This window comes from Cnephaeus nilssonii (assembly GCF_951640355.1).
Source record: "Cnephaeus nilssonii genome assembly, chromosome: 18".
In the NCBI taxonomy this organism is placed as follows: domain Eukaryota; kingdom Metazoa; phylum Chordata; class Mammalia; order Chiroptera; family Vespertilionidae; genus Cnephaeus; species Cnephaeus nilssonii.
This window is the reverse complement of record NC_137089.1, coordinates 16,191,104-16,205,588: the sequence shown is the minus strand read 5'-3', so window position 1 is coordinate 16,205,588 and position 14,485 is coordinate 16,191,104. Positions and strand designations below refer to the sequence as shown.

At 36.8% G+C, this 14,485-nt stretch overlaps 1 protein-coding gene across 2 annotated transcripts in view; it reads right to left on the bottom strand.

Annotated features, from left to right (window-relative positions):
- The window catches only part of ZFPM2 (zinc finger protein, FOG family member 2), a 435,525-nt gene that overhangs the window by 219,488 nt on the left and 201,552 nt on the right, over positions 1–14,485 (bottom strand). For both annotated transcript variants that reach the window (XM_079796389.1, XM_079796390.1), the window contains one exon: positions 740–858. In XM_079796389.1, coding sequence (XP_079652515.1) covers positions 740–858 — 119 coding nt within the window. The remainder of the gene's footprint in view (positions 1–739; positions 859–14,485) is intronic.

The following is a 14,485-nucleotide window of genomic DNA, read 5'->3' as shown; positions in this document are numbered from 1 at the left end:
CTCCCCAAAGGAATTCAGTCCTACAGACACCTTGATTTTCAGCCCAGGGAAAGATTCATTCCAGACTCCAAATCTTCAGAACTGCAAGATGATAAATTTGTGTTGTTTTAATCCACCAAGTCTGTGGCAATTTGCTATAGCAGCAGTAGGAAACTAATATACCCAATTAAGAAATGAAGCTTAAATGTAACCAAACATCCCATCTTTCTATGACTTTTAAAAACATCTAATTAATCAGTTGTCTATATAATCTTAAGAGGTAAACTTTCTGATCTCAGAACTTAAAAAAAAAAACACACAAAAAAACTTAACAACAAATATAATGCTAATCATTCATCCTTGCTCGTATGGGCACAAAGAATACTACCAAGGAATAACAAGGTTGCTTATTTCTTGCTCTTCGTGTAAACCTGTAATGTATGACAATTAATTCGCGTCATCTTAAAAACAAAAGCATTTGTATGTATTATTAAATGTGAATAGTATTAGTCTGGCTAAGCAGATAAAGCAACAACGTTATAAATTACCTTACGAAACAACCATTTAGTAATGATTAACCTGTTTCCTTCTAAATTCTGCGTATTATTACTGTCAGAGACAAACCACTTGGAAAATATCCAAGTTTTGGGTCCATGAATAAGAGAAAAAAAAAATCCCTGTTCCTTTTAGTGATTTCACTGGGAAGCAAACAGATAATTTCTGAGCAATGACAAAATATTGAGTTCGAACATCCACATACCAAGGAGTTGTTATTCAGGTCCATCTTCCCAGCGAATGGGCCCCACGTTGTTCCCACAGGAAGTTGCTGCCGACTCTGAATTTTCCGTTCCCCATCTTTCTGAAAGACCTCCAGCTCGCCTGCAAAGAATGGAAACAAGTATTTTCACTTGTGTGCTGTAACAACAGCCACCTCTTTCTGTGCGTTTGCTTTATGTGCACAATAGCCTCAGCACTCACATAAAGAGAATTAATTATGCTTGTCTAAAAAAACAACTGATCTTATTATCCTGGGAGGAAAATAAAACCTGTCCTTATAATTGTATTCAAATGTAGTCCCATTTTTTCCTGCACTTTTGCACACATATCATCTACTGAAGTCAATTCTATTTACCAAGTCCTTAAGAACCAGAAATAATAATACTTCCTCAAAAGGCATTGGTCCAATGCCGAAACTGATAGACAAGAAACGTTAGGACAATGACTTAGAGTCTAAATTCTTATATGTGATCACCAATATAAGTAAGAAATTACAACTAAAGATATATATCTTAGGCAGTAACTTTACTATAGTTATTCAAGACTTGAACAAAATCAGGGGAGTTTTTTTAAAGTACTTGATAGTTTCCTAAAATTTTACTAGTTCCGATGAATAAAACACCTACATGTATAAAAAAATAGAGATACATGTTTTTCCCAAATAAAAAAGGTTTGGTCAAAGTCATTTTTAAAAAATTTTCATCCAAAAATATGTTTTTATTGCTTTTAGAGAGAGAGGAAGGGAGAGAGAAAGAAAAACGTGGATGTGAGAGAGAAATATCGATAGGCTGCCTCTTGTCCGGGGATGGAACCCCCAACCCAGGTATGTGCTGTGACCAGGAATCAAACCCACAACCTTTTTGGTGTATGGCATGAATCTCCAACTGACTGAGCCACCCGGCCAGGGCCAAAGTTATTTTTATATTTAGTGCTTTAGGTAAGATTCTAGGTTAGCAAAAGAGTTTGCTTAAGAAATAAATGAATTAATAAAAAATTACAGGAGAGCTTCAAAACTTCAAAGAATGGCCACCAGCCTAAACATTTTTGGGGATTAACACAAAAAATCTTAATCAGGAATTGGAGCCTCTCTCTTTAAATAATGAAATTTATGCTATGTATGCCTTTAAAGTATTACCATACCGTATCATACCAAAATTTTATCTTTTAATAAATTAATAATATAATTTATTTGTTTTTTTTTAATGGTATTTCTTCTCAGCATGCTCAGCAGCAGATATAAAAATGGGAAGGACTGGAATAGGAAGACATATAAGTGGAAATCCATTCAGAATAGGAAGTTGAGGAAAACCCTAAATAGAATATAATATATTCAGTAATTAAATTTTCTAAATGATGTAAGCCTTGATAGGTAACATATTATGAAAATTTTGTCTTAATCTTGTCCTAGTTCCTTTTCAAGTCAACAACTATCTTTAAATATGATTACCTAATTGTGATGATTTTAAAAGCAAAACTATCAACCTGAGTTCAATTATATCTCTTCTTGATATCTCTACGTCTATGTCACTTCCTTTGAATAGTTAAAATACCAGACATTACATTTCATGTTTTATGGCTGCTTATTCCCAAAACCAAGATCAAAGTATATAAATCATAATCAGCTAAAATATTGTGTGATCATTAAACTGTGTCCATTATAAAATAGAAAAATATCTGCATCTGAATAATAAATATGTAATTTAAATAATTCCATATTCACAGTGAAAAGATTCAAATTTAAAGACTGCACCTATATTCTCCCTCCTCACACTCCCTTTCTCTCCCAATTGTCAAGTATACTCAAAATGGAAGAATTCATTGATTTCATTAAGTTAAGATAAAAACCTCCCAATTTTTTCAGTAGCTCATATGATTAGTAATGAGGAAATGGACTCAGAAAGGTTAAATAGACCTGAACTTCTACAGAATAGTTTTAGAAATAGTTTACCTACGTTAAATAATATGTTAATGCTTAAAAAATCAAATCATGAAGCTTATTCAGAATTCAAGGAATACAGAACAATAAAAATTTGTTTTTGTATGTGGAATAACAAACCCATTTCTGAGATTTGTCCCTGAAATTGTTTTTCATTTCTGCACAGTCACTTTGATTCACGCATTGGAATCTGAAACCTTGCATAGAAACATCCTCAAAGACAGAGCACAGATAACAATCTATTATGATGTCAAAAAGGAATAGGTGGGAAATGTCCCTAAAGTAAGCATATTTATGCCATATAGCAGTTACTTAAATCTTTAGACTATTTCTTCTATTAGAAAAGAAACTTTTATTTCTACATGATCATTCTTGGTATTTTCAACCATACTTACATTTTAAACAATTTCTGCACAATTTACTATTTAAAGGTAAAATACACTTCAACCTTTAGCTAAACTCTAGTTAAGACTGTTATTTTCTACATAAAGATGATGCCCAAATAATTTGCTTGCTTTTACACACTAAAAAATGGTCATGTCACATTTAAGAGAAATCATGAGAATCTTTGAAAATCCTTTTAAAAAGTAATTCATCCTCTTTTTCTGCCACTGACATTTTTCATTTGAAAAGGGCTCAGACTCAAACAATGGCTTCTTATCTATGCCAGTGGATTTACAAGCAGCTTTGTCTTTTAATGGATTAATAATTACAAACTTAGGGCAAATCATAAAGTGATATCCAAATATATCCAAAATTTTGGAGGTGTCTTCTACAATGCTTTAAATTTTTAAATAGATCACAAATACTTTATGAGCTCTTAGAGATGGCCGTAACAGAGAGTCCACTAACCATTCAAGCTATCAAGTCCATCATTTCAACTTTATTAGACAAGCGGGCAAACCCTAGTCTCCTTTTTGGCCTGTCAGAAGTTATTTCAAAGTTTGGGAAAATCCTTTCTGTTGCTGAAATAGTTAAATAAAAGTATTCATTTATTCACAACAGCATTATAGAACTGCAAAAAAATAGAAAATTATTAGCATTTAGATAGTAAAAAGGTTACATGGGTTAATGACAGCAAGAGAAATAAGACATTGTACAAATGGAAGTTATATTTAATTTAACTTCCAGTTGCTTAAGAGTATCATATTTTTAATTTTTTCAATGATTAACACGTGTCACAAAATAGAGGAAACATTATTGCACTAAAAGTAAGAAGATTGATTTTTAGCCTCAACTCTATCCAGTAACCAGGTGAATTGCCATGAATATGTTAAATCTTTTCTGAGTCGCTGGTTCTTCACTGTTAAAAGAGGGGTTTGCAGTCATTTGCCATTTGGTAAGGTGTCCATGGTACCATGATTTTCTTTCCCCAGATGTGACATGTTATGAGAGAGAGTACTTGGGCTGATGGTCAAAGACCCAGGTCCTAGCACCACATTATTATAAAATGGATGTTTGATTCAAAAAGATCAGAGATTTCAAAATCAGAAAGCAAAGATCCAGTTCTTATTTGATTTGTTTATTCATTATTCTTGCCTCCATTCACTGGTTTATTCCTTCATTTAGCCTGCTAATATTGACTCGGTGTCTACTAAATATCAGACACTGGATGACACTCAAGCATAAAATGAAAAACAAATCTAGACCCTGGATACATTTCAGAAATTGTAATATATAAGGCCTGGGAAGTAGAAGCTATAGAATTGAGTGATTATTCAGATTTTAGGAGTTAAGGAAGAAACAATGCAACAATGACGTTTAAGTATCTGGCTTAGGCCAGTGGGCCAACGGTCATGTACCTATTGGGATTGGGAACACAGGGAAAAAAGACTTCGGGATAAGATGAAGAGTTATAATTTTAAAATATTCAAGTAGATGTAGCTGTAAGGAAAACAAGAGGTGATTTCTAGATGGGCAGGTACAAGGCTGGGCTCAGAAGCAAGCTCATGGCAAGAATGATACATATTTGCATTTATTCATTAATTAAAATGAGTATATGGTAATAAACCCCATAAGATTGTTGATCTAGGACAGCGTGCCTACTGATAAGATAAAAGGACCTAGAACAGAGTTCCAAGGATCTTCTAAAGGCAGAGTGATGGAAGAGCAGGCACAGAAAATTTAGAAAGGCAAAAGAATAAAAAACAAACTAAACATGGTACCATAGCAGGCAATGGATTGATTAAGAAAATTCTTAATCAAGTAATGTGAAAATTTATGAGAGTAAGAAAGGGACTAGAAGATTCCTTTTGATAAGAGGATGAGCATGGGTATCTGGAGTGAAAGGAGTTTTGTAGACTGAGAGGCCAGGACACAAATTGGAATAGGTTCAAACTTGAATTAGAGAAGAGTAAATGGAACAAGTCAGGTCATCCCGAGCAAGTTCCTTAACCCTTTGTACTTCACTTCTGTATACAAAATAGGAATTACAATACCATATGGTTGCTAGGAGAATTAACTCAGATAACATATGCAAAGCACCTAATAATTATTTACTGTTTCACCCAAAAGAAATCAAAGCATTCTAAGAGTATGTTCATATATTTCTAGCATCACATCTAACCATTCACCAGGGTCTGCGGTCATATTCTGCCTTTCACACCTCTATATGAAATATTCCCCATCCCTTGATGAGCATCCTTTCAAATATCTCTTGGATTCACATTTCTTATGAGCATTTTCCAGGAATTTATCAATTCAGATATAGATGACCAACCAGCCTCAATTCACTCTACAGCTCCAATTCTGACTCCCAATCACTATCAGGATAAACTTATTAAAACTACACTTTCATCATGTCACTCATTGGTGAAAGTACTTCACTGGCTCCCTTTTGACCATCCCAACTTGAACTTCCATGTCTGACTCTTAATCCTATCACAACATTGCTCCACGGTGTCTGGCTGACTTGCTGTTCTACTCCCCAGAACACATTCTCCTTTCATGTGATCAGGAAAGTCTTCGGCATACCTTCCTCACGGTCTCCAGTCTAACCCCCACACTTTTCTGAGAATTGTTCCAGCTACTCGGCAAGCACACTGTCCTCTGGGTGCCTTGATAAACCCTAGTAATGTTGCAAGATCAATCCCAAAGCTAATCCCTTTCATGAAACTTCTTTGAACTCCAGAACAAACTGAGTTCTCCTTCCTTAATAGTCCCATGATATTACAGTCAAATACCACACAGTTTTGTGTTAATTACTTCTTAGTAGTGTCCCTTGACAACTTCTTTCACCTCCTCAGGAGTAAAAACATCATGAAATACAGGTATATTTGGTATTTCTGTTTATTCTCTGGTAATTAATATGGGTTATGCCATGCAGTAATTACAAAGTACAAATTGAACATTGAGTTGATTGGATAAGTTTTTCGTAAGTTCGTAAATTCAATTTGAGTACAGTTAACATTGATTTTAAAGACAAAAAATTGTCTTAATATGTGTCTTCTTTGAATTTTAACAACCTTATGATTCATTTGTTCAACATTTGATTATATTCATACACATTTTACCTCATTTGTGAAATATAGAGCAAGATAAAAAATAAAGATTTTCCCCTTGTGCTCAGTTAATATTTTTGCAGCGATTCCTGAAAAAGAAGCCTTATTTTTTTTTTTTTAACATGCTGGGTAAGTGCACACAAAATATTTGAGACACATAGGATGGACTAATCAATTTTGGTAAAAGATAATATTGTTAGTGCTGAGGGCTGTTTCTCTTATCTTCTTGATAATGCATACTTTTAAAAGTCTGTGATTACTCAAAGACTTATGATAGCTTCACTTAAAAAAAATAAAAAAAGCCCTAAGTCAGAAATCACTACCAAACATACTGCAGCTTTTACGATATCACCCCACTTTTTTGCCCAAGCAAAAGAAATTGACTAGTGGAAAGAAATACTTAAAATCATGAGAGAGATACTCAAATCTTTTTTCATTGAAGGTGCTATCCAGCCATCATTTTGTTTCTTTTTAATGGGGTCCTTCTGACGCCTCTTTAGAAAGCAAAGTATATGAAAAGCGTAGCTCACCAAAGGGGAACAGACAAGCTGTGGGCCTTTTAGCACAGTTATCAGCAATCATGCTTCAACCAAGCTTAGCATTAAGTTGATGACATAAATGCATATGGTATTTACAGAACATCGCTTAACTCCAGGCTCAGATTTCAGGGGACATGGCTGCAAGTCAATGAGATGACAGGCGGTCATATTTCATTTGCCGAAAATAAACTTTGGATTGGTTTGAACTTGGTTTTATAGATAGTTAACCAAATTTTAAAGCAGACCCACATGAATGAGTTCATAATGTTTAGCAGGCCTTTCTAGAGCAGAAAGCTAGAGCGTCAGAACCCGCATTTATATTTGCTCCATGGCTGGGAAACAGTCTACATCGTGGTATCACACATGGGCAGCCCTGAAGGCATGCTGAGTTCAAAAAGCGCTCCAAGATTCAAAATATCTCTAGCCATGTTCCAAGTCAGCCAAGGTGGCTGAACTATGGCAGAGCTCTTGCTGTCTTATGGTTTAACCATTTGACAGCTGCTTGCCAGATACATACGCGGGTTAGATGGTCATTTTACTGCTCCTGATCTTCACAGTCAAACTGCAGTCTGGTCACGATGCATGTTTCCGCTGGCATTAATGACAGCGCGTCTCATCTGCGCTTTAAGACAAGCAGTGCCTTTATAGGATGCTTTGTGGATCCATCTCAAAGCTTGGTTTGGCAAGGAAATGAGACTGCTTGGCCAGGGGCGGCAAATCGCCTTATTGGGACACCTTTTCTAATTTTCCCTCTCAACTTTTGAGTCATGCAGTCATCACACACACTAAACCACAGTTTTGAACATAAACTTGAAATACGACGTTCCCTATTCAAGTCCTCCAGTCAAACCCTGATAAATCAGGCTGGCCATGCAGTGATCTTATCCCTTCTGACTCTTTAATAAATCGAACCTTGTAAGTTCGTACTGTTGGAAGTTGTCACTAAATGAAATTGTGACCTTATCCGGCACATGAACTTATCCTGCTGACAACTACATTTATTGTGTGGATAAGGAAGGGGGGGAAAAAAGGAAAAAAAATAATAACAAAAAAATGAGATATTTGATAATTCTGATCTTAGCCATCTGTAACTCTAACAGATGAGATCTTTTTGATGTTCCTTTAATGATTTGCCGAAGAGGAGTCTCTACTTAGAGAAAAATGCTCACCCTAGGTAAGTGCTGGGGGCACCGTAGCTGGTATTAAAAGTGTATGAAGAGGTACGGGGTGACAGCAGCGAATCACAAGCTATTAGTCTAACACAAAGAGCCCTGAATTAGCTTGTAATTGCACCGGGGAAGATAACATAATGGTGGTGGCAAAATGGAAACATTCCCTTTCCACGCCAGGCATTCAGTGCCTAAAAACGCTAAGGCAGGACCCCGGAATGGTCTAGGCCCTAGAGCAGGTTAAATCACAGCAGTCCTTCAGGATGCAAAATGCACCCGTTGGCTCTCGTTTCTAAAAAGTCTTAGAAATCCATGCGTACCGCACTGTTTAAGAAGCAAATTAGCATGCATGTGCTACCAAATAATGGCATGCATTACAAACTCAGGGAGCTCTTCCTTCCTTATTCTGGCTGGTCTTAAGGATTCACGTCTGGACATTCTATCCTAAGGCCCATGGAAACCGACCAAGGATCATGTTCAAGACAGAAAAATAGGAGACATAAAATATGGTTCTAGGTAGTAATATTATTGGGAATAAAGTAGAAAATTCAAGATTTTTAAAAACACACACCATGATCTGAAGTAACTAGAAAGCCACAACCTGCATATTCACATGCAAAATAAGTTTAATATGCAGAGAACACGTTCACGTTTGGGAGCAAGAAATTGCCATATTCTGCCTTTTGCTCTATGGTCTGTTTCTAGGAGTAACAACAAAATTCCAGCTCAACCCAGGTATCTGAAAATATTCACCTGGAGCATGACTCGCTTGGGGGAATGTTTGGAAAAGTCACTGGGAGGAGGAGCTGCAGTTTCTGGACATGTTTCAGCCGCTGGAAGGAGGAGGGGGGAGTCATCGGTCTTTTGCTCAAGAAACCTGGCACAGTGTGCTTCTCCGCTGCCAGGAACCCTCCCTGACCTTCCAGACAACACTCCTTGTCGCAGGCTGACCGCGTACCACTTCCTGATTCCAATCTCGAGCCACAGAGGGGAGGGTCTGCCTAGGGAGGAATCATCGTGAGCTGGAGCGGTCTGGGCTAGCAGACACAGGAAACAGCAGTGGGGGAGCAGCAGCCAGGAGTCAGTCTACAGGCGGGAGGGCCACAGCAGGGTCACCGTCTGCAGAGCACTGGTCAGGGAAGGCCGGTTTTCTCCAGAAGGAGAAACTCCAAAGGAGATGCTGTGGGTGAAAATCAACCACAGATCCTGTTCAGCAAGAAAGAAGCAAGGAACAGCTTTCCAAGAACATTTAACATCAATGGACCTCATTGATATTTATGGTTCTACATTTTAGGCAGCATTTACTTTTAAAAAAAAATCCTTACCCAAGGACATGCTTAGAGAGAGGAAGAGAGAGAGAAACATTGATGTGAGAAAAACCACATGGGCTCCAACCAGCACACACGCATGTGCCCTGGCGGGGAATCGAACCGGCAACGTTCAGTGCACAGGGTGATGCTCAACCATCCTAGCCACTCCAGCTGTGCATAGGCTACCTTTGCTTTTTGTCTGGTAAAGTTGTATGCTTTCTCATAAGTTCGTTTATTCATTCATAAGAAGACAGTGGGAGCACAATGAAACTGCACAGGTCAGTGCTTATGAGGTGTTTCTTCAGCTCAATGCCTGTAAGAAACCCAGATGGAGTCTTGTTTACATGGTAAGAGATGGTAAAAGTGCAGATGAGAGAAAATAGACTGACAAGTTTGAACAGGTAAACGTTCTTAAGTATCAACTGTGATTAGAATGAGTTTTGCCTGGAAGGAACGGTCTACAAGAAGCTCCATTTGGGAGTGGGAAAGGGAAATTTGGGGTCATAATATGTGGAAACCAAAGGATGTCAGAATGACTTGACAGATGAACAAATAATATGACAAAAACTACAACAATACTTTGAGAGCTTTTAATCTAAATCAGAGAAGTAACAGTGCACTAACAGAAATGTGCAGAAGACTGGTCTAAAGTGGGATTCCATTATAGCTTTAAAAATTTTTATCCAGAGAACAAAATGTATAAGTATTACTATAAGTGCTAAAAAAAACAAACATAGAGTGAAAAATAGAACCATAAAGAGACTAAAGATTCAACATGTACAAATGACTAAGGATCACAGGATACTTGAGTTCTTATCTACAACACTACTGCCAGCACAGCACATATAACACTGAAACGCTTTATGAAACCCTGATGTGGGTCCCGGAATTCAAAAGAATAAATACCGTGCAGACTAGACCTTGAAGCATTAACTTAATTAATCACCAAATGAATTCTCTTATTGTATGGCATCTTCAATAAATTATACATATGCGTGTATACACACACACACACACAAACATACATACATATTTAGTTTGAAAATGTTTTAGTCTCTGGGAAGATTTAATATGTAGGCTAAAATACTGGCACAAAGTTTCTTTTTTTAATTTCTAAAGTTTGAACATGCATTGCTGAAAATGTTATTAGTTTCAAAAAAATACTTCCAAAAATATATTTCCTAAAGATCAAGCAAGCTGCCGTCATTTGCTTACACGTCTGAGTCTTCCATTAATGTGTGTATACCTTCACAGTTGCATATATACTTACATTATACATAACTGACAAGAGTAATTTTGTCCAAAGCAGGCTTCTTGACACTTTTGTTTCTTGGGTGCAGTACACATTCCATCTTTCTGTGTTCTGAAGGCCTTAGCTATATGGCATATGGCTGGACATATTCATCATTAGTATTATGTTTAAACCTTCCTGTCCTCTGAAATCTGTCTGTCACTCCTGTTGAACACTTCCTTGATTCCTACAGCCTCTCTTTGCCAGATGTCCAGAGGTGGTCTCTCCTTTTGAACTACTGTTTGGTCTTTAACTCTAAAATTTTTCATCATTTTCTTCCTTATAATAGTGATTTGTATACATTCATTAGCTCTCTTCATTGAATTTTCTAGATATCCCCAAATGCTTTGTATCTGGTAGAGTTGCAGAAAATATAAAAGTATGCATGTGTGTGTTCATTGCTCTGGGTTAAAGGTATTTAAACAATCGATTTTTACATTCATGATACTTTTTTTTTTTTACATTATCACACACACTTCAATTGTTACTTCTCTGAGGAGTAAGCGGACAGAGTAGGTCTAACTTTTACCATTTTACCATCCGATTTATTGGGCTGGACTCAAAACTCAAGTAACTTAAGTGACAAAATTAGTAGTGAAGCTAGGACTCTGACCCTGGTTTTCTGACCCTCTCATGTTCATTTTACTTTATCAAACGGCCTCTTTAAAAAAATTTTAACAACTTAACTAGGTGGAAGGATTGACCTCAAGCCCCAGTATCATATCAGCAGCCATGAGAGGGGATTCAGTTATAAGATCAGCTGCCAGTCAATTTGGAGAGCAGAATGAGTGCCTGAAGGACGGGCCTCAGGACGAGGCCTGGAGAAGACAAGGTGATAGAAATGATTAAACAAACAGAACACTAGGACATGTCATGGGGGGAAGAGTGGCACAAGCATTGTTCGATTGTTTCAAGTTCACAGTAAACTTTTACATTTCTGGCCCAAAAATTTCAGGGAGAGAATATCTAAGCCACATGGTTCTAAACAGTGCCGTTTCCTCCCTACCTTTGATCATCGTTCTCCAAGCAAAATATGTAGTTATTAAATCAACTAAAATTTAAAAAAAAAAAACACGCAACACAAGTCTGATTCAATATAGCAGGTCCTGATAAGCTTTTCTTCCTAAGAACACAAAGTTTAGGCATTTGAACACTCTGAAACAACTCCCCAGCTTCTCATTTTGGTTGATAGCACCTTCTCCTAAGAAAACTATTTGATGTGAAAGTATACAAAGTGATTGCACGCTGGAAAATCTCAATGTCCAGCTTGCGAAATCCCTCACGATCACACATTTAGCACAGTCAGTGGCTCAAGGAGGCATATGGTCAATATACATACATGGAGCTCCTCTTCCCTTCCGTCCCTCTCTCCTTTTCTCTAACTTGGATCGTTCCCTTTCCAGCATGAATATGGAAGAGAAAATGCCGGATCTTGAAGAAGGAAGAAGAGAAGAGAGAGGGGGAAGGAAGGAGGGAGAGAAAGGAAAGAAAACAGGCAGGCAGGCTAATATTATTACTCAGGAGTGTGATTGACATAAGCTCAGAGCCTGCTGCACAGATCTGAGCATTGATCCTGTTCTCCGCAGAGGCAGCGGTCTCTGAAAACACGGTTGCTGTGGAGGGGCCCCTAACAGGCTATGAGGACCTCGCCCAGGACAGCCACGATAGCTCACCTGGTATTAAACTTCTGCAGGCAGAACTATTCCAGGACTATGTTATTCATAAAACCACACTAACTAAACTTTACTTAAAGAAGTAATTACTAGTTCAAAAGTGCTTGTTGAACACATGATGCCAGCCAGGTACAATGCTGGATACTGGAGATTCAAACGTGAATCTAATGGGGATCTTTTCCTTATGTGACTTATTCTAACGCTGGTGAGCTAATCATAACTGCCGCAAATGATCCAACATGTGAAGCTTTGGGTGAAGGTAGAAGATCAAATTTGCCCAGCAAGAAAAAAGTCTCCTAAGACAACTCAGAGAACGCAGAAACGAGATCTCAGAGGCAGGAAAACTGGCAAAGGACAGTGTAAGCCATCTCTTTCCTCTAATAGATCCGAAATAATAGCTTTTAAAAGTGAACACAATACAATGTGAACATGAGCATTTAAACACATTTGTAATGTTACAAATAAAATTTTTTGTAAGTCAGAGATTCAATGAACTAAAAAGGGATGCCTTGAGATAAAATCATTGCCAAATTGAAAGAAGCAAATGACTGAAATTTGTTGTAAAGGACAGACCGCGGAAACGATAACTGATGGTAAGAGATTCTGTTGTACAATATTGTAAAGATGTTAATTTTAGCCGAAACAGTATTTCTTTAAAATATATATTTTTACTGATTTCAGACAGGGAGAGGGAGAGAGAGAGAGAGAGTTAGAAACATCAATGATGAGATAATCATTGATTGGCTGCTTCCTGCATGCCCCCCACTGGCGATGGAGCCTGAAACCCAGGCATGTGCCCTGATGGGAATAGAACCATGACCTCCTGGTTCATAGGTAGATGCTCAACCACTGAGTCATGCCAGCTGGGCCAAAATGGTATTTATAAAAATTGTTTAAAAATCTTATAAGCTGCCTTCATCTTAAATAATACTAGCCTTTTCTTATAAAATATTTTCAATATCACAAAAATAAATTTACAAATTATTATTTTCAAATAATTTCATATAAACTCCTGAAATTGAGATAACAGTACTAGAGCTCTCTCCTCAAGCATTAAAGACCAGAGAGGTGAGCTCATCTCTAAGTGCATCTATAGTGTCCTCTCAGTTGACAGCGCCTACAGATAGAAGGGACCCTTTTCATCACTTGCTCCTATGACAGACGAGGGGAAGTTATTTATTCTCTATCAGATGAGTACATTCAGAACTCCTGGTGTGATGCCTGATACCAGAATAAGGCACCCGGAAGTGACCACAATTATCTAAACCATGTATTTGATGCAAGATATAAATTGGTTCTTTTAAAAAAAATTCTAGATTTTTTATATCATCAATATGTCAGAATACTCACACAGTCAAAAAGGTATTAAATTTAAAGGCTATGTGTAAAACTCGACTATGTAAATAAACATATGTTGCCTAGAAATACCAGGGGCTTTTGTAAATAAATATTAGAAGTTAGAATAGATGTTTGGAATAATGTATCTCTGTCAAATATGTATAAACATGCCCATTGGTGACATTCTTTGAAACGGCTTTTTGTTTTTGGAAAGATGGATATAAATGTAAAGGCAACTTGTACTAAGCTATGCAATAAATATCTTACGTCTGATTTTCTCTCTAGTTTCACTAACTTAATTAAAACCATGGATAGTAAGTACCATTCAGTAGATCTATTCTGTTTTTCTTTTTGTAAAATATTGTTCATCTTTAATATGGGTGATCTGGAATATAGTTAAAATGCCATAGATACTGCACTATGGAAATAATTACTCACAAGTCTTAACTAGAGTCAAAGTGATGATTTTCCATTGTTAAGAACATATGCTTAAGCACTTTACTTTCAATTTGTAATATTAATCTATAATATTCTGTCCCCCACGAAGTACAAGAATGTCCCACAATTTTGTATTTTCTTGTATGACAAATGTGACCACAGAAAGGAACCATGATAGTTTTTTGAGCATATTAGAAAATAATTGCATATGTAGTAATAAGGAAATAACCTATGGGACATCATTAACTTAGATTTGATATATTCTTTTGATTTTGCAAGCCATTAAGAGTGGGGATTATATACACTTCTGGGATTCAACAACTCAGATCATATAAAAAACTTTATTAACTATCTTGAAGCACCCACTTGTATTCTGCCTGTATCCATTGGCTTGCTGCTACTTCACATGGGCAACGATTTATTTCTCCAATTGCTTATCCTAAATTTGCTAATTACATATATGAACATGAGGCCATATATGTAATTAACTCAATATAATATCTGCCACATAATAAGTATTTAATAAATGTTACAA